The sequence below is a fragment of the Thunnus maccoyii genome, chromosome 4, assembly GCF_910596095.1.
Source record: "Thunnus maccoyii chromosome 4, fThuMac1.1, whole genome shotgun sequence".
Classification (NCBI taxonomy): Eukaryota; Metazoa; Chordata; class Actinopteri; order Scombriformes; family Scombridae; genus Thunnus; species Thunnus maccoyii.
This window is the reverse complement of record NC_056536.1, coordinates 28,082,498-28,102,791: the sequence shown is the minus strand read 5'-3', so window position 1 is coordinate 28,102,791 and position 20,294 is coordinate 28,082,498. Positions and strand designations below refer to the sequence as shown.

Genomic DNA, 20,294 nt, shown 5'->3' with positions numbered 1-20,294 from the left:
ACTTGTTACCGGGGGACTGCCGACCCAAACCGCTACGCATGCGCAGTGAGGTGCATCTATGGTCTGAGGGTTTATCGTGTTGTCCCACCAGCTGCGACACAGTGACCATGAGGGAAATCCCCATTGTGAAACTTTATGGGGAATCCCTCCTAGCAATCTTACGGGGTTTTACTCTTTACCATGGAAGAGGTGTGGTCCATGTAAATAATCCCTCTTTCATAATCCAGTCGTCATTCAGCGGTACAGTTTGTGTCCATGTATAGTCTTGCAAATTTTGCAAAATTATTGATGGAGTGTAACTAAGTACATTTATTCATTTTGAGGTCTGCACTTAAATATTTATATAAATTTTTGTGCTACTTCATACTTCTGTTCCACTTCATTTCAGAGGGAAATATTATAGGCCTACTTATTAGTCCACTACATTTATTTGCAGATACTTCTCAGATTAAGAATTTACATGCAAAATATAGAATAAGTACTGAGGCTAAAATTAGCTCCACCTCGGCCAACTACAACAATAAAAAAAAACTGCTTACATATGAATGAGTCTGTAGTAATATTCCAATACGCCAATATTTTGTAATATAACACTGACAGGGACTATAATCCACCATAATTAGTACTTTTACTTTTGATATTTCAGCTGATAATATTTTATTTTTTTAAATGTAGGACTTTTAATGGAGTATTTGTACACTATTGTGTCGCCACTTTTACTTAAATAAAATATCTGATTACATATCCCCCCCACTGGTGGTTACTGAACAGCAGCTGTCAACTGAAATTTATATTCTAGTGTAAATTAACCAACTATTTTTTTATTGGTACGTGAGGAGAGAGTTTTTTTTACCACTTCTGGACATTTTTGGGACCAAAATATCACAACAAAGTGTAGTTAGTTACAGGAAACGGTCAAGTTTGAAAAATCTGAAACGGAAATCCCCCTTTCTGCTTCTGCTCCTCCCTCCCTATAAGACAGAAAACTGGCAGCAGAAACAACAAGTCGAGTCCGCCTGGCACAGGAGAGCAACTATGCTGCGTTTTTCAACACAATTCACTAACATGCATCTGCTCCTGCTGATGACGATGATGATGATGTGGGCTTTAGTGGTGAGTAGGTGTTGTATTTTATCATAAAAGGATATAATTTGTCATGTGACAACTGAAGGAGGCTGATTGCAACTAGATTTTTTTTATATCTACTTCTGTTATTGTATAGTTAAGCCTATATAGTGTTTATCATATGCATTTTTTCTCTCAGGTGTATCGTTCAATCGGATATTCTGGTCGAAATTTGTCCTTAAAATTGCGAGGTTACACTCTTGCGTACGTGTCTTTGTACTTTCAGTTTCGTTTTCTCCGCAGCAGGAGACTTATAGTGAAAACACGACTTTTTGTCTGAACAAGTATAAGCAGAATAGAGATATTAATGCGTTAGAAGGATTATCAAAGAAAGAGAGAAATGCACCTGGTTGTCATTGGGTTTCTGAGTTTGAATGTTTGGGACTTTCCGGCACACCCCTTACTGTCTAGACTGAGGAAGTGATCCAACTGTCAATATCGCCCAAGAAACCCCAGCAGCATCACTAGATATCACACACATAATGGATAAAACTCTTTCTCATGTAAAACTATCTCACTGTTTGTTTTGCAGGTGATGACAGAAGCTCAGCCGCCTTGTGACCCAGTCACGCAATATAAGGACAAAGAAGGGCAGTGCTGCCAGATGTGTGGTCCAGGTAAAAAAAAAAAAAAAAAAAATTCTCTACTGCCTTTGTTGCTTAATGAAAAAAGGATCTAGGAGCGTGTTATTTCTTATTATCACCCCTGGGAGTTTGCAGTGCAGCAGCACAGACACTATAGAAGCTAAACAGACAGCTACAACTGAAAGGTACTATTTGTTGAGGGGTTGTGTCTTTCTCACATGACATAAAAAATGTAGGAAAGGGATTCCTAAAAAAACAAATATATATGAACAATTGGTGCCACTTAAATCTAGGAGTAGTCATTTTAATTGCTTCCATAACAGCGCAAATGTGATGGAGATTCATAATGTAATGCCTATATACTCTTTAATACATATATATAACCTGTAAGCACATACTCTCTTAATGTACTTAAGATACGTTCTTTAATTGATTGCTTTATTCATGTTTGTCTTATTCAATAGTCTGCCAAACATAAACAGATAAAGTAAATAAACCTGTCAGTCTTTCTCTAAAAATAATTATGACCGATGACAGTTGTAGGAAGTTACTGAAACAACAAGGAAAGACCAGTGAGATTTGCAAAAAGGATGGGGAGGTATGTTCTTATCAAAAAGTATTAATGACTCTGTATTGCCTGACAGTTTTCAATATTTCTGCGCAGAAATATTCAGGTCTTTGTTACGCTGTCAATTCAATCAAAGACCTTATATTCTTCTCATGAACATTTTTCTTATGTTTCCAAAAGTTAATTCCACTACAGCAGCCTAACCCTAACCCATTTTGAGATAAAAGTATTTCTCAAATAACATGAATACTGGCACCAAAAACATTTAAACAAAATGAAAGCAAAGGTACTTTTGCTTTCATTTTGCTCCCCTCTTTTCCTTTATTGGATTCTCTTTCACTTTCATTTTCCCCAATCCTAAAAATCCTGCACACTGTCAACCACTTGACATTAACAAGATTTTGGTCCTCAGACACAAGTGATCGACTGTGCAGGATTTTTTTTTTTGGTCCTGTGACAGTCACAGATCATGATCTAACGCGCTTGCCCACAAGATTTTCTGGAGTGCAAGAGCTTTGTGTGTTACCTACTTTGCCCATCCTAACATCCACAGCACTTTAAAATGAATAGTTTCAGTAGCAGCCGGAATAGTAGCAAAAAAATACACTTTCTTTCTGAGAGTTTCCATGAAAACATTAACCAAATATCTGTTAAATATTAAGCTACAGCCAGGAGACAGTTTGCTTAACTTAAAATAAAGACTATAATGTCTGCCTACCAGCACCGCCAATTAAAACGTCTTAACCAAACATGATGCAAGTGTCCCTCCAATAGAGCAGGCTAGCTGTTAAGATAGATACTAAATCTTAATGCTAAGCTAAGCTAACCGTCTCCTGGTGAGTGGTGCTAATGTCTTACTCTCAGCAAAAGAGCGATCAAGCGCATTTTCCAAAATACCAAAGTATTCCTTTAAGTCACAGATCCCTATATACTACATACACTTAAGATAATATACTGCCAATACTGCATTTTTTATATGGCGCAAACCTATGTTTTTCAGGGACCAGCATGAGTGCCGCAAGCAAAACTTGTGAGACTCCTCAGTGCATAGCCTGTGACGAGAAAGAATATCAGGAGTCCTACACAAATGAAACGAAGTGTAAACGTCAGCCCTACTGTGACCCAAGTAAGACCTGGTGACAAATAAACAAATCTGATTTATATTGATACACTTTTGTTAGATGTAGCACAGCTCACAACTTGTGTCCATTTTTCTCTCAGATACAAACTTTCAGGTTCCCGTTTACATGGACACGATTAAAAGAGTTGAATGCATGTGTAAGCTGGGATTCCACTGCTCCAGTATTAAGTGTTTAACCTGTGTGGAGCACACAGTCTGTGAACCAGGACAGTGGGCTATATCCAAAGGTACTACACATCTTTCTGATGCACTCATACCTTTGTTTGTTTTTTACACTGAATATAAAGAGCGATCGGCTTTGCTTTTTGTAATGTGCTGAATCTTTTCCTGGTTATCACACTTTGTTTTCAGGCAATCAGAGGAGTGACACAGTATGTCAGAAATGTCCTGAAGGCACATTTTCCTCGGAGCGGTCATGGGACAGCGTCTGTAAGAAATGGACAGTGTAAGTAAAGGAACCTCGATACATTTACAGATGAACTGAGTTAGTGGCACTCCAAAAGCACACAAGTAATCTCAGTAGTATATCTGTAGTTTAGCAATTTGTTTTTGACTTGAGCACCTTCACTTTTCCTCTCAGGCTTTTTAGAGATAAATGTAAATATAAAAGTTATGTTTCTCTGTTTTGGTTTTGTCTTGTGATGGGCTCCATCAAACGTACTCTGAATAGGGTTGGGCCTCAAAATTGGGCCTCAGAATTAGTTCTGTAAAAAGTGGTTTCAGACTGGGATTTTATCTATGTTTATATCCTTTTTGATGAAAAGTATCTGCTGGATATTATTGTCCGTTGGTAACAGAAATTAGTACCTGCCCTACATACCTGGGGATGGTGCTCCAGTGAAGGTTTATTTACCAAAACAAGAAAATAAAATGGGAAACTGGGGCCCTAGTATTGAATTTTTTGTGTTGTTGGAGTGCCGCCATGTCACTTCCTAAGTTGTTGTCACCTAAGCAGAGTGCCTGATTCACTAAAGGTGTCAGTATTAGTTTGTACAACAGGTCGACCGATCATGTCTGAAAGCAAAGGTGTTTATTTCTTTTACACGAAGGCGGGGTAAAAAGCCTGCCATCATAGCGACGTATAGCTATCAGGATAACGGGGCACACATTTGAACAATCTTTCCTCGAGAGCCTTCATAATGTTGCACTCGGTTGTACAAACTAAAGGTGGCAGAAGCAGTTGTGTGAAGGATGAAAAAAGAGATTAAGAGAGAAGTTTAGACCTTCCTCACCTCCACAAACCCAGCCAGTCACTCCATGAAGTAGCCAGGTTTGTCAGATTGACGGTTTTTGAAAGTTACAGAAATTGTCTGACACAACATTGTAAAGGTGACGATCCAACAAGCGGTTTGACTGAAGCATACTGACACCTTAAGCATACCTGTCTTACTTCGGGCGTAACACATTTACATGTAGTTCCTGAATAAATTCTCATAACAACTTGGCAGCAAACTTTTTTCAGATTATCATTGACAGGCAAGTACCAGTGACAAATTAAAGGAGGAATTTGAATAACAAATGCCTCCATATAGGGCATGAGGGGTCACTTAATTGCTTGATGAGTATGAAATTGGTGTGAGAAATATGCTGTGGCCTCCACAGTCACAAGATCTCCACCATATTTAACACCTATGGCTGAATTAGGAGCGACATTCTCACTGCCATCAAAACAGGACTGAAAGACGTTATCCCAAGGAGCAGCTGGGGGCGGCTTGTAGTGCCTGAAAACCTTCTTACCTTATGTCCTTTAATTTGTAACCCCTTCATTCAAACCGAAATGATGTGTTTTGACTAATAAGCACGTTTTGCTAGGGTCTAATACATTCTCACTAGTTTAACACCAACGTAAGGAAAGTGCTTCCCTCTTTTTTGACATTTGAGGACTAATCATCACGAGTCTGAATCACTTTTATCTCATGACATATTAGGAATGATCCTGTGAATTTCTTTTGCAGATGTGGGAGTGGATACCACGTTCAACAAAATGGAACAGCTGTATCTGACAACGTCTGTGGTAAGTTCTGTGTAGGCAGACAAGTTGTAAAAGTTTCTCGCTTTGAGATATCCTGCCATCTGCAGCTTTGTGGTTTTATGTGGCGTGTTTCTCAAAATGAAACCGTCTAGATGGTGAGACAGTACAGTTCATAATTCTATGTTGGTCTGTGGTTTCAGTGGTATTGACAGATTCCACCTACACAATCCTTACACTACATTCGTGTTCAGACTCTACCATGTTTTAATGGCTAAAATAACCCCGTTTTTGTAGATGTAAAAAGTAAGAATAGCATCCCTTAGAGCTGCAAACCTTCTCATTTGTGTTTCCTTTGCTAAAATGCAAATGTGTGGCAGATGTGAACATTACTTTTTTTGTCAGTGATGTGCTGTACACTCATTTCCTGTTATAGATGACAGCTAGTGTGAGTTCTGCATGCCTAAATGATCTAGTTATCCTTTGTTTCTGGATGTGATAGATGTAGATTGTGAATGTATAATAGACAATACTGAATGGGTCAATATGTGATTAATGGTTTACTCTCTTTTTCTTGTCTTGCAGCGGAAAACTCTCGGCAGCATCTGGCTGTGATCGGTGTTGTTGTTTCTTTGATTGTGACTATTGTGGCAGTTGGGGTCATGGTTTGGTTCTGCAGAGGTACGCTGTGCTGTAAATGCTCTCTCTTGATGTATGAGCTAAAGGATTAGTTCACATTTTTTAAAGATCTATCTTAAAATAACACTCACATGCTCATATTTATTTTACGAGCATTATGGTCGCTGTAATTTTCCCTCGTCTCCATACCAGCTGTGAAGAAATCCCCCTTCCTAACATGACTTTATACGGAACAAAAGTTTAGCTTTAGTTTAGTTTATTTATTTGTACAGGCAGAAAACACCAAGATACACATTATAATGTGTAATTGACAGGGGTTGTGCTGCTGAGATGTGAAGGTATCTCAGCAAAGACAATATAGAAATAAAAATAACAAAATACAATTTAACACTATGACGATGAAAAATAGGAGTCAAACAGCATTCATTACATAAAGCATCAAATCCCACTCAGGAAGTAAAATAACCAACTTTAAGAAAAAGACAAAAGTAAAACAATAATACCAATCAAATCAACTATATATATATATCACTATAACTGAGTAGAAAGAAAATGTTAATTACATATGTTTGCAATGTTTGTACAGCAGCTGTAAGCATGCGAAGACACATTCAGGATGGTTTGCAGATGGCAGGTCATGTGGTTCACCAAATAAAGCCTAAATGTCAAGTTCCTTATAGAGGCAGACTGAGTTGCGATATTGTAATAATTGTTCCCAAACAGTGTTTCCTTGTCGAGTTGCAGGGAGGTGCAAGTATTAACTGTTATTAAACTTGGGGATGCATTTTGGCACATAAAGAGGATTTTGGATTTTGTCCCCCATCACTTACATGTGATAGTAGGGAGTCACTTCACAGCCAGTATGTACAGGAGGGATGATTACAGTGATTGAAAAATGTTTTTATGTACATATAGAGATGTAAGTATTGTTTCAAGACAGACCCGAAAAAATGTGAACCTATCCTTTAAAAGTTTCAGAAATCCACTTAATGTACTAATCAATGCTTTCTGTTCTCCTTTTTTGTTCGGTAAACCAGATTCTGCAAGAATAAGGGCAAAGGTAAATGTTCTTTTTTTTTCTTGCTTTGATATCTGTTGAGTTATTCTTTCACACAGAATTTATACTAAGTAACCAAGTAATGCCCTGTAAACTATGCAAATTATTGCACTTAATGTTTACAGTCTCACCAAAAAAACACTGGGAATCTAGCATAATAAGCTGTTCCTACAACAATATCGCTTCAAACATGATGTTACTTTCCCTTTCCGGGTCTTTCTCATGTGCACACTTACAGACAGCAAGACATTTGAGGAAATATGCGAGTTTGATACCAACCCCAGATAGCGAATTTGCTGTAGCCCAGATCTGGGCCACAAGCAAGCCATATGCAAACCAAGAACAAACCAGATAAACCATAACTGGCCCACATCCAGAATACACATATCTGAGAGCACTGCATCTTTACCAAAAAAGGCCCACATTTGATTTGGGATATTTAGGTCATATTTACTATTTTACATGTGGGTCATTTCAAGCTCACATCCATTTTGTCCGGGCCAGAAGAAGGCCAGCAGTGCCGCATCATTACCTGAAGTGGCCCACTTCCATGTGCTATCTGGGCTGTCATGTCTGTATGCTAAATATGAAGCTACAGCCAGGGAGCAGTTAGCTTAGCTTAGCAAAAAGACTGGAAACAGGGGGAAACAGCTAGCCTGGCTCAAATCTCTGAAGCTCACTAATTAACACATTATATCTTGTCTATTTACTACATACAAAAAACAATATGTAAAAAAACAAATTATGATTTTTATTTTTAGCCTTGGACAGATAGGCTAACTGTTTCCCTCTACTTCCAGTCTTTAAGCTAAGCTAACAGCCTCTTAGCTTTAGCTTAAGTATCAATCTTCTCAACTAAATCTAGGCAAGAAAGCCAATGAGTGTATTTCCTAAAATGTCCAGCAATTCATTTAAATGGCGTGCATGAGGGTCTACAAGGTTTACTATTTAGTATTTATGTTTCTTGGATCTAGCTGTGTTTACATTTTTAATCCCTTAACTTGGAAAAAATGGAAACCAGGTTTTATGTTTATATGGTTTCCCAAGTGGAGCGATCAGTGAGAGAAGCTGAAACTGCCTTGAATTCATAAAAATGAATTGAAATGTGTAACTTTTTGACACTGTAAGATTCATTATATCTGCATTTTAACAATATTTTGCACTTGCAGGGCTGCGTGGAGTCGTGTGTGGGAGGAGAAAGGGAGCCGCCGAGAGAGGGAGCACCAATAGTGAACCCAACTAATGATTATATTCACGATGAGCTCAAGGAGCCCATACAGCAGATCTCACAAGACGACAGTCGTAGCAGCTTGATGCCAGAGGAAAACGAGGATGAGGAGAGCCAGGAGTCATTCAAAGCCGTACGTTTATCTGAAAAGGGAAACTACGTGGTACAAGAGAACGGGAAATTATATCCCCTCCCCCGACAGGAATCACAAACACACACACACTTATAAAAGTCCTCTTTGATACTGACTTGTAATTTGTTATATAAGCTGTTGGATGTTGTTGCTTCATGTTATTTGTACATAATTCTCCCAAACTAAAAATGTATATATTTGCCTGAAGTGTTAACATTAAAATTTCAATCATGTGATGTCGAGTAACATTATGAGACGTGAAGTAGTGTGGTACAGTGTATGACTTGACTGCATTAGAACAGCTTTTTCTTCATTCTTCAATGTTTCCATTGTCAACTTTTAAGTACTTTCTTTACAAAAGACTTTTGTTTATGTTTGCACAAGGTGCAAAAATTGTACAGCTGTGATAATTGTGCATGAAAACAGAATGTAATTTCAAAGCTTTTTAAATTGCATTAAAATGTATGCCACTTGATGTTTAAACCACTGCAGAGTTTTCCTTTTATTGCTTGTCTGTCTAATATAATAAGCCGTGCTGTAGTTACTCTCCATATCCTCAGAGAGGTGCTAGAGGCTAATTGTAGATGGATGAGTGTCTCTACTTAGCTTCATGTTGGATGAAATCATAAAAGACTGAAAATAGAAATACAAGAGAGAGAAACATGGCATTAAGCACCACCATAAAACTCAAATTTTCAAAGGAGGCATGGTTTTGTCAGTAATTCTAAACATTTTGTTTCATGACATTATATTCTACTGTATTCATCTGTTTGCTGTGATGAAAGGGGCTCAGATAGGAGCTAATCTGCCTTGTGTGTGTTCCTGTTTGTGGGGATTTGCATGGAGAGGTGAGGCGGGAAGACAAGGAAACTGCTGCATTAAGGCGCTTTCTCATTATCCCTGGATTAATGGAGGTTCAGCCCTTTGAATTTACATGTAAACCTGGCCGATTGATGATGAAGAATCTCCCTGCAAACCTCTAAACAATACACCTTAACAGATCTGTGGCCTGCTGCTGCTGTCTAATCTGAAAAACAATTCATACCTGCAGGGGCGGACTTTACCATTAGGCGAAGTAGGCAACTGCCTGGGGCCCCCCCAACTAAAAGGGATGTTTAGATATGAAGCATATACAATTGTGTTACTATTCTAGCTCGTTAAAAGACGCTGCAACCACAGCGCACCTCTCCACTCACATGTTGATAGAGCTGCAGAAAGTCCTCGAGGTGACATACAAGCCGACACAACATCAAACAGTGACACAGAGTTGTTGACACAGAGCACATTTCAAAAGAGTAAAACTAAGGGGAAAGTTAAGCAATCAAGTAAAAACTGTTGCTTCCCCTGAAACACCCACCCCCCAAACTATCATGAAGACAGACAAACAGAATGATGATAACATAAAAAAAAATTGCAGTCAGTGAAGAGAAAGTGTCAACTAGCAGCCTATAAGAGAAGAAAACTGCTCTCAGGACAAGAAGGAGAGAGGAAGAGCTGCTCCCAGTGATGATACTGCAATATAGAAATACTCCATTACAAGTCAAAGTCCTGCATTTAAAGTTTTACTTGCGTTATATGAAGTTTTACTATGTTACGTTACTTGTATTATTATTACAGACATATTGCCTCATAAGCAACATGTTCATTTTAACATTATTTTCATTTATACAGCTACTGCCGGGTAGTTTAATCTATAATGATGCGTCATATTTTAGCACTTTGTATATTTTGCATCAAAAATCTTAGTCTGTAAATGTAGTGGAGTATCAATGTAAAGTAGCAGAAGGAGTATAATATTCAAGTAGCCTAAAGTACAACTTGAATAAATACATTTAGTTTTTTTTTTCACTGGTGGGTTCAGTGAAGCAGTTCATGTCAGAGAAGCAGAGAAAGAACCTGGTAAATAACTGCAGTTATGAAAATCATCATTCCCCCCAATAATACCATATGGTGAAAAGTAACCAAGTACATTTACTCAAGTATTACAGTTATGAGATAATAGATACTATTTCCAGAGATAATATTTCCGTTTTATGCAAAAAGGAGAGATTCAGTTCCTTCTATTTCAAAGGGAAACTTGTCGTTCTATATTTATCTGAGAGTTTGTTACTGGTTACTTTACAGATTAAGATTTTACACACAAAATATGATGCATTATGATGGATTAAACTATCCAGCAGTATGTAAAGCAGCTAAAATGAGCTCCACCTTGACCAGATGTTAAGTAAATGCAAGTCAATTATGCTCATAATACTTCTGCACTTTTGTCTACCACCGTCAATACCAACATTCTCAATTAGAGAAAAGGTGAAAATAAAGCATGGAGGAGGCCCTGTGACTGAGTTTTCCAAGGGCCCCCAAATCACTAAATCTGCCAATGAATACCTGCGGAGAGAAAAATAGACAAAAGAAACACTTGACATCAACTTTCATTCACACAGGAGTTTAAGAAACTGATTTTTTTTTTTTTAAATCTGAGGTCTAGTAAGTTTAATGTCAGGGATTATCCAGCAACAAGTTGCCCGAAACCCTGTTTGGGAAGATTTAATAGATGTGGTTTGATATGCAAAATAATCTCTGTATTTATCCAATTTACATGAATAAATCTACTTCTGAGTTTAGTCAAATGTAGGAGTTTTAGTAAGTTTTGAAGAAAGTGTAAAATTCTGAGCTTAAGATCCTATTTATGTAATGATTTATCAAACATAACTGTCACACGCTCAGAAGAAAACAGAGCTCTTAATTTATAACTTAATTTGCGTAAATTTACCACAATGCATTGCGTTAAATTCTGCATCAGACCAGAAAACACGTCAGGATTTCGCTAGATGCTGCATTTTATTTAAGCAAAAATATTTCTTCATGATTAGACAAAGGAAACTTAATTTACAGGTTTTTGAATGGAAAAATACATCTACATTTATTTACAATAACACAACACGTTTAGTCTTTGGTCTCGAAACATATTTTTTCATTTCACTGCAAACTTCAGGAAAAGAATCCCTGAGGTTTGACATTTTAAAGTGCAAAAAAAATGATGTGGAAAATGTCTCTTATTTGTGTCTCGCTACCCGCTCAGAGGATTTCATGAGTGGTGTAACATGAGGGAACAAAAAGTCCGTTTCTTGAAGCCCAGTCAGCCCACAGTTTCCCGGCGGGGTGGTAAATATTGTCCAGAGGTTTCTTTACAGTCTCTGAGGTCGCGGTCTCTGCCAGGGACCAGATTTTGGGTTTTTGACTGTTTTCTTTACTCTCCAAAGCTGATGGCACGTGATCAGAGTCACTCTTCTCAACTTTCTTGACAACTGCAAGCTCTCTGTCTTCATGCTCGCTGCTTTGCTGCTGCGACATCTCCAAACGTGCATCCACAGGTGCTGAGCTGTCCAACGCGCTCTCGACGTGCTCATCTGTGTCTGCGCGGTCAGCTTGAGGCTCTTCCTCATCCCGCTCATCCAAATGACATTTCTGCAGAGAACTCTCGTCTTCGTCACTCTCTCCTTCCTGCTCCTCGTCCTCCTCGTCGGATTTCCCCTTAGACGCCCAGCTGACCCTGTTCTCCTTCTTCAGACGTCGCCTCGCGTTGGCGAACCAGGTGGAGACCTGCGTGAGGCTCATTTTGGTGATGATGGCGAGCATGATTTTCTCGCCCTTGGTCGGATACGGGTTCTTCAGGTGCTCGTTCAGCCAAGCCTTGAGCGCCCCGGTGCTCTCTCGTGTGGCCACTTTGGCGACCCTACCGGGATCCTCAGCTGCTCCCGGACGGTACGGCGGGTAGAAAGCACCCCCACGAGCCAGGAGTGCGTGATGGTAGGGAGAGGCGGCCTTCAAGTCGAAACTGTTGTTCTGAAAACAGAGAGAAGGAACGTAAGAGCGAGCTAAGGGATATCGTTTGTGCGCAATTACGCACAGAGTTGGTGACCCCTGACCGAGAGCACACAATTCAAGGAGTGATACATTTATAGATACAAATGTTATGACGGGCAAATACTCCTGGACATATTTTCAGGACAAGGTTGCAAACCGGTTTAGACATTTGGAAGCAACATAACTTCAGTTTCTGAGAATAAAATCCTGCAAGAGGATGATGTTTTTCTAATAATTCGAGGTTATCCAGTTACTCAAAACCAGAGTTTGCACACACTTTTGTTAAAAGTTACCTATTAAGCATTTAATACCTTTCTTGCAATATTTCAATCACTTTATAAATGCTCAACTCACCATGTGTGCGATGTGTCTGTGGTGTGGATAGGGGATAAAGTTGTATCCCTGTAGTCCTGAGTATGCTATGGGAACTCCAGCTGCCATCGCTGCCAGATGCTGAGCCTGATGTTGCTGCTGCTGCTGCTGCTGCTGCACACCCGGTGAGCACCCTAGCACCGGGATCTGATATCCAGTCGGCATGCTGATGTTCCTCTCCAAGAAGAAGTTGCCAAATCCAGATTGCGATGCGGGCATCTTTCCTGCGTCCCAGCTATTCGGGTTTGAGTGTCAGTCCCACCTCCTGGATCTATTTATATACACCCAGCTGCCAGCGTGTGTGTGCAGCGGGGGGGAGGGAGGGAGTAGGATGAGGGGGCGGGAGGTCCCACTGGTATTGACTGACAGCTACGTTCAAAAGACCTACAGCTTTCACTGGCAACAAATCCCATCAAAGAAGCCCTCCGCTGTTCCTTTTAACGTTTTCGTGGAGAGGCTAAATATGTGCTACTTATCGCAACACAGTGACTTCTGGAGAGAACTTCAATTCAAATTCAGCCTTTTCTTTGGAGAAGTGAATAAAGACTCATAAAGTTAACCATCATCTCTATGTAACAAATATCTCTTTTTTGTCATAAAAATAGAGTCTTTATATTTGCATCATTATTCTTTGTGTTAATTTTGATATGAGCACTTTTTTTATACATACACGGCTCATTAACAGCAGGCTAAAACTTTTACATTTTAAAATAATAATACCCAACATAGTTTAGGGCGACAAAATGTTCCCCATTTGTATGTTTTTTAATGTTAGATTTTATTTAGTCTTCACGACAAGGGCGCTTACACCAGTTTAATGTAATTTTTTATGACGAATTTAACACTTCTCATGTCTAGCACTAATCGGCGGAGAGATTAGAAAAACGACCTGAATCCAGTTAACAACATCCTGCCAGTCTCCACTGTCGCTTCTGACACTTCATCACCTACAGATCTCCACTTCTGTGAATTGAATTAACCTTTTCAATCGCATTAAATTATGCTAATAAACGAAGAAACTACTTTTTTTACGCACGCGTAAAAGAAGTTCCGCCAAGAAAGATTTGTTCCATCCTCCAAAATGAACTTATCTGCTGTTCTCTCATTGAATAATTAAGAAAATGAATATAACAGTTGTCATTCAGCCTCACAGCAATACCTTTTTTATTTGTTAATTTATTGGCTGAACCATAACAAACTGCCCTTTTACATGTCGGATGGCATTGTTTTGAATCAAGCGCAACGTTTCAATGGCCCTAATTAAACGAGGTTAAGTGAAACAGGTGTTGACTAATGTATATGATAATTGTGAGATAACAGATGCTAATGTGTGTGTGTGTGTGTGGAGGGGGGGGGGGGGGGGGTTAAAGATAAGAGGAGAAGATTACACTTCTTATTCCACTGTCCCCCCCCTTCATTCCCTTCAAAAGAGCCACAGTTAAGCTGAGTGTTTGTGTTCAAAGGAGCTGCACCTCTCTTATCTTGCATAATTTTGATTATTATATTAACAGCATTAAGAGGTGTAGTGCTGGTGGTGACTGAAGTAATGCTTTTAATTAAGTGGTAGTAGCAGGAAAAGTCCAGGTGGAAGTAATACTTCAAGAAGAAGTTAACACGTGCAGGGATGATAACAAAAGAAACTTTTAAAATGTTGATGATCCTCATGTTTCATGTTCAGTTATTCCTTTTTTTGTCTTTGGTTGAATCAGAATTACAACCCAAAATGTAGACTCCACACATAATCTAACCCTCTGGATTAACTCCAAAGTCAATACTTCATTTGCTCTTAATGAAACTCATTTAAAAAGTCCTTTACAAAGCTGAGACAGTGGCATGTTTTAACTTCTATAACGTCTCTTATCGCTTGTTCCTTATTTTAAAGGAATCCAAACGATCCTCAGCATTAATGACAACATTGCTGAGCTGTTGTCTCATGAACTCTAAATGCTTTCTGTTTACTTTCTGTCTTCTAGTCCTCACGGTAGTCTCAGATGTCTACAAATGACACCAAATCACACAGTTATGACAGGATGAAACTCGCACATACTTCAGTTATGAAAAGTTCTCTATATGAATCTGAGCAGAAGCACAAATCTGACATCATTCTACCAGCTGCTCCGGTAGGTTTTTTAATAATTATTTCAAACAGCTGAGCTTGTGAATATAATCTGGTACAAGTTCAACTATATAATTGAATGTATTTATTTCCTTGTTGCGGTAAATATATGCTTGCAAGAATCTATTGTCAGTTTATTAGGTACATCTAGATAAAACTAATACAGTTTGATACAACAGATCTGCAGTAAACCTTCATGAAGGTTGAAACTGTTTTAAAGAAGCATTGATTGTGTTATTGTCCTATCCTGAATGAAACACACACACACACACACACACACACACACACACACACACACACACACACGTGTTACATTTATGTGCTTCAATGAATCTGTGCGTTGCTGTAAAACTGAATGAGACACACAGACAGAAAAACAAAAAGAGATTTGTGAATGATGTGAATGAATCTTCTCCCTGATGCTGATCTTATAGAGAGTTTTGCAAGTTTTCAACAATCTCTAAAAATTAAATATGAATTCATTATTGACCAGCATGAAGAAATGAATACTGTTTGTAGTATTTTCTTTCCTCCTACTTGCAGATGTGTTTCCTCTCCTACAACAAAACCACTAACTTCTGAACTGATGGCACTGAAACTGAGCTGAAGCTGAAACAGCATCTCACAGGGGGAACTGATCACTTTTATGGGAATATTTTTAAGTTGGCTTGTTTCACTCTAAGTTCATTTCTTATAACCTCACGAAGAAATGACTAATGCATTTCTTCATGGAGTCAAAACCACATGAACATAACAACCAAAACCAGCACATCTCATAGGATGAACAGTCAAATACAAACTGAAGAGAAACTAAATTGTGTCTTTCGACAGGATGTTAAAGCCAAAAATAACATAATAAATTACAAATCACAGTTCCTCATAATTAAATTGTACGCCTGATTTCATCCGTTTGGCGTTTTCACACATTTAAATCCAAGAAAAAGAGTATAAGAATACACTAAGTAGAATACACTCTCTAAGATTTTATTTCTTACACCAGTTGTCACTAGTTTACACACTTCAATCAGGGCTCCTGCAGTATTTGGAGATACCGTTTTAAGAAAACTTTGAATCGATCTTTACTATTTCCTTGAGCAATGCGAACTGGCGATGAGTTTTATGTGTCATACTTGTTTTCACTTTGCACCTCCTGTCTGGTGCATATCATGTTCGATTATTGTGTCAAGCAAACTGAGAAAATAAGCTTTCATGTGGTATCTACCTTCTGAGTAATTCTGGAGGAAATTCAGCCCCCTTGGTATTCTGTGGTCATAAGAGGTGTTTCTAATATTTTGTTCACCTCGTTTATATCACTGAGGGTGGACTGGTGTATAATCAGAAGTCCAAATGTGAAGAGAGAAAGATGCTGGGGGTTAGTCACAGAAAAAAAAAGTGATTTAGGTGGAGGGAACGGGGGAATTTATTTGGGTGGGGACCACAGAGCCTAAAGCAAATTTGTACAACAGCAACAATGGGCCGACTAGAGTGCAAAGAAAAGGAGGCTTATGGCATCAGTAGTCTACATCTCACAACATAAACAGCTCAGGGCTGCAGCCTTTGTCCCTCTTGTAGAACCTCTTTTCATTCTCTTCCTCTTTTGGCAGCTCCGCCACAATGCAGGTGTCGGTCCTGCTCTGACAGGTCGGGTTTGTGCTGTTTGCTGTTAGGATGTCAGTCGTTTACAGGAGAGAGAAAAAAAAAAAAAGTGACCAAATGGAAGACGATTGTCCTCAGTCCCCGAGGAGATACGACGCGAGATAGCAAAGAGGATAGAAATATCTCAGATAACACCTGGCCCATTCTGCCGTGTTGAAACAGAATATCTTCCTTTATCTCTATCTCTTTATCTTTATCTCTATATTCCACATTTTAACGCACTAAACACTAAGTCAAACCCTGGTTTTGGATGAAATGCAGAGTGACGGTGCAAGAGGCTAATGAGCAGGTCAGGACAATATGTTTAGGTGTGACCTCAATTACAGGCCATCCCCTACCTGCGAGCCGACAAAGGGACTAAACATGCAATTAGAATAGCTCATAGGTAGGTGTGAAGGAGACAACAAAAGCCTAAAGAGAACCCACAGAGCCTTCAACACCTAGTCCTTGTTAGTTTATTTTTACTGCACTAGATACTGAAAGGGGAGAAAGTTGACCTATAGAAACTGAGCTGGAGGAGGGGAAAGAATTATATTTATTTTAAGGATATTGTGTGAAGTTATCTGATCTTTCTCAAGGAAGTAATTAAAAGATGAAAATGATGCATTTTAAATGTTTAAATGTTTGAATTTAAAGAGCGCCACAAGTTAAAAATCGCAACAAAGAAAATTTAAAGCAGAAGAATTTACATAGAGGGGAAAAAAAGACAACAAATCTATAATGGTCTGCATCCAGAACTCCAATTTTCCTCCCTAATGGGATTTTCCTGGGGCACCAACACAAATGGAGAGATGTAAGCAAAGTGTGAATGTTATCAAGCTCTCCCACCTCTTTACTATCTGTCCCCCTCTTCCCAGACCCCCTTCCACTCTTTGTCCTTTGTCATTACTCTTATCAGGACCACTCTATCATTCTTTCATAATAGTAGTGGCACTGAAACCGCTTGCAAATGTAAGTATGTCTTTGTTTAGGGCCGGGCAGGGGCCCGCCTCCCAGCTCCCTCCTGGGTGCGTGCTGATTGACGGCCCTCTGCTGGGTGAGTGACAGGCGGCGTTGGTTGGGTCGTGATGGCCGGTGTGACAGCTGGTGCGGCTGCTGCTGTCTCTCCCCTGTGTCGGGCCCCCGGTGGTTTCTGGGCCCCCGGGATCCCTCAATCCAGCAGCTAGTGTCCCGGCCCAGTTTGCCGGAGCTCGGTCTGAGCAGCTCCCCGGTGTGCTCGTCGTTGCAGATCAGCTTGTTAGCTCGCTGCACTCGTTTCTTCAACTCTCAGCTGTAAGTTTCTTCTGCACATTAAAAAGACAGAGATGCCGTTTGTTCCTGCCCAGGACGCTGCCGTTGGGTTATTTCTGAGTGCAACAGTGGAAAAGATGCACCAGTTTTGATGCATCAGTGGATTAACCACTTAATGAAATTCTGTTCTTTACCATATTAACATTGTTAGTAGCTGTTTCTTCAATTCAGCTGCAAGTTTCTTCTGCACATTAGTAGTTTTTCTCTGCCCAGGATGCTGCTGCAGGGTTATCTCTGAGTGCAAAAGTGGCAAATATGGATAAAATTCAGTTTTTACCTTATTTACATTGCTGTCTCGCTGCATCCTGTTTCTCTACCTGAGTTGCAGGTTTCTTTATTGCATAATATATGCAGGGATGACATTTTCCTTGTGTGAGATGCTGTTATTTCTGAGTGTAACTGTGGCAAAGATAAATGCATTTATCTTCTAAATGCAGTTCAGTTTGTTACCTTATCAACAATGTCTTACTTCCAGTGAAACAAAAGGTTTTAAGAGTAGTGTCATCTCCATTTGACGCAGAAAGTGAACAAAGTGAAGTTCATACGTCTATTATTTTCTCTCTATAGCCTCACAGAGAGCAGCTAATGAGGTTATTGGGCATCTGTGACGTGACATCTACATTTTGGCCTATTTGTGAAACAATGGTAACAAGGAAGCCAGGGACATTGGGCTCTGTGTTTCCCAACTCAAAATAACAAAGCCAAGCAGCCGCTGGTGGGAGGCTGTGCTCTCATGGAAATGAGCAACCGAACCAACAATGTAGCGCCTAATCTCTTCAGAGAGAGGAATCAGTTACACAGCAGTATGCACCCCTCAATGCTTTTCATTAGAGTCAGCGTGCTATTGAAACAGTCACTCCACCCCCCTGACTCACACACACAAACACACACATACATGCGCACGCACACACACACACACACACAAACCTCATGTGTAGCCACAGGCCTTACTCATACATGCGCTAGATACAAGGTAGCCCCCCAACAACAGAAGGGTTGAAATAAGTGGGGCAGAGGGTGGTATGGGGGTGCGAGGCCTCAAAGCATCGGATTAGAGTTAATGTGCCCTCCCTGGGTTATAATCTCTTCAGAGGGGGACTTTGTTTGAGGGGCTTGAGGGCAGTAAGATAAGTATCTATTACAGAAACTCCCTCTTATCCCCCCCCCCCGCCCCCCCAACATCCCCGCTTCAAAAATGAAGCACAAAAACACTTGCCTCTATTCCCCTCTGTGTCGTCTGATATCCAAGACCCAAAAAGCAAGTGCTGCCCTTTTCAGCTAATCTGGAATTAGGGGCTAAAGCCGTATGGAGAGTTAGTAGGGCCCATATTTACTCCATCTGTAGCCCACAAAGTCAGGTAGTTAAAGTAAGATCAAAGGCGGCTTAAAAAACAGGGTTATTGTATAGAAAGAGGGGGGAAAAAAAGCATTATCACAAGTTGTTCTTCTACTTCTAGTGTGAGGAGAAACTGCGGCGTGAACAGCAAAGTCTCTCGGTACGGAGATTGAGTTTTTATGTAGATAATCCCAGTGAAAAGAAGATATACACTGGTATAGTAGTGTGTTAAAAGTGAACAATAGAGGTGCAAAAGACAGTGTGAGCGGCATAAAATACAGGTGTGCAGTTTGATATAAAATACAGTTTAATACCAAAATATCTTCATTATATAAATAATGTGCAAAAGATGTAACAGAGGCAGGTTCTTTTGATTAGATTATACAATTAACTTGAAATGGTATTATAAACAAATAGTTACAATGAGCTTCTTCCACAACGAATGAAAACAGAACAAAAAGCCCTTTAAACCTACTGAATCATTCAGAAGACACTGATCCACGATGTGATAGTGCAAAGGTGAACGTAGCATTTGGATACGCAGAGGGTGGGTTGACGAAATAAAGTACAATCAGCACTCTGAAGGGAGTTTTTGAACAGAGCTGCCCAGAGGCAAGATTATCTGTCCCCAAAACTGGAGGAGCGTCAGGCAAATAATTAAATTTAAGATGTCAGTGGTGGCACAAAAAACCTGCATCATGACAGAAAAAAACCAGCGATCGCAACTCAACACTAAGCAGAGATATGACATCAAAACGCACTAACTGGCGTTGAACGTAACCTTTTGTTTGGTGATAAAACGCAGCGTTTACTTTATTTTTTCTGCCTCCTGCACTCTGAAATGTCTCAGATATAAAGAAACACATTGATGGTTTTGTAAGTTTAGGCCAGTAAACTAGAAATCCCGAACGCACTATTGCCAAACATTTTGCAAAGCGTTGTGCACGTTTTTAGTGTGATTTCCAAACTTCTGAGCAACCGCCGTCTCTCGGTTATATGAGTAAAGCATGAAAATCAACTTTCACAGACGTCACACCGATGTTTCTAACTTTACTGATTAAATGATTGATTTGTCTATTTATTAATCTGTTCATGTTATGTTATGTTTCATAATTATTTCAGTTGCGAGCCAAGTTCCTTGACGGTACATTCATGGACATTATCAAAAATCAAAGATGTACAACGTTGCCAGTAAAAAAGCGCTACAATCATAAGT

General features: G+C 39.5%; 2 protein-coding genes across 2 annotated transcripts; one reads left to right on the top strand and one right to left on the bottom strand.

The window, feature by feature from the left end:
- Positions 1–23: 23 nt before the first annotated feature.
- On the top strand, positions 24–8,927 carry cd40 (CD40 molecule, TNF receptor superfamily member 5). The gene is made up of 10 exons (XM_042408190.1): positions 24–50; positions 979–1,113; positions 1,658–1,742; positions 3,278–3,403; positions 3,499–3,645; positions 3,770–3,863; positions 5,374–5,432; positions 5,973–6,068; positions 7,064–7,086; positions 8,253–8,927. Exons 1-10 carry the CDS (start codon positions 39–41, stop codon positions 8,538–8,540), a joined length of 1,065 nt encoding a protein of 354 aa, XP_042264124.1. The 5' UTR covers positions 24–38; the 3' UTR covers positions 8,541–8,927.
- Positions 8,928–11,280: 2,353 nt separating this feature from the next.
- irx7 (iroquois homeobox 7) lies at positions 11,281–13,549 on the bottom strand. The gene is made up of 2 exons (XM_042409715.1): positions 12,663–13,549; positions 11,281–12,287 (listed from the first exon to the last, which is right to left on the bottom strand). Exons 1-2 carry the CDS (start codon positions 12,897–12,899, stop codon positions 11,520–11,522), a joined length of 1,005 nt encoding a protein of 334 aa, XP_042265649.1. The 5' UTR covers positions 12,900–13,549; the 3' UTR covers positions 11,281–11,519.
- Between the last annotated feature and the right edge of the window lie 6,745 nt (positions 13,550–20,294).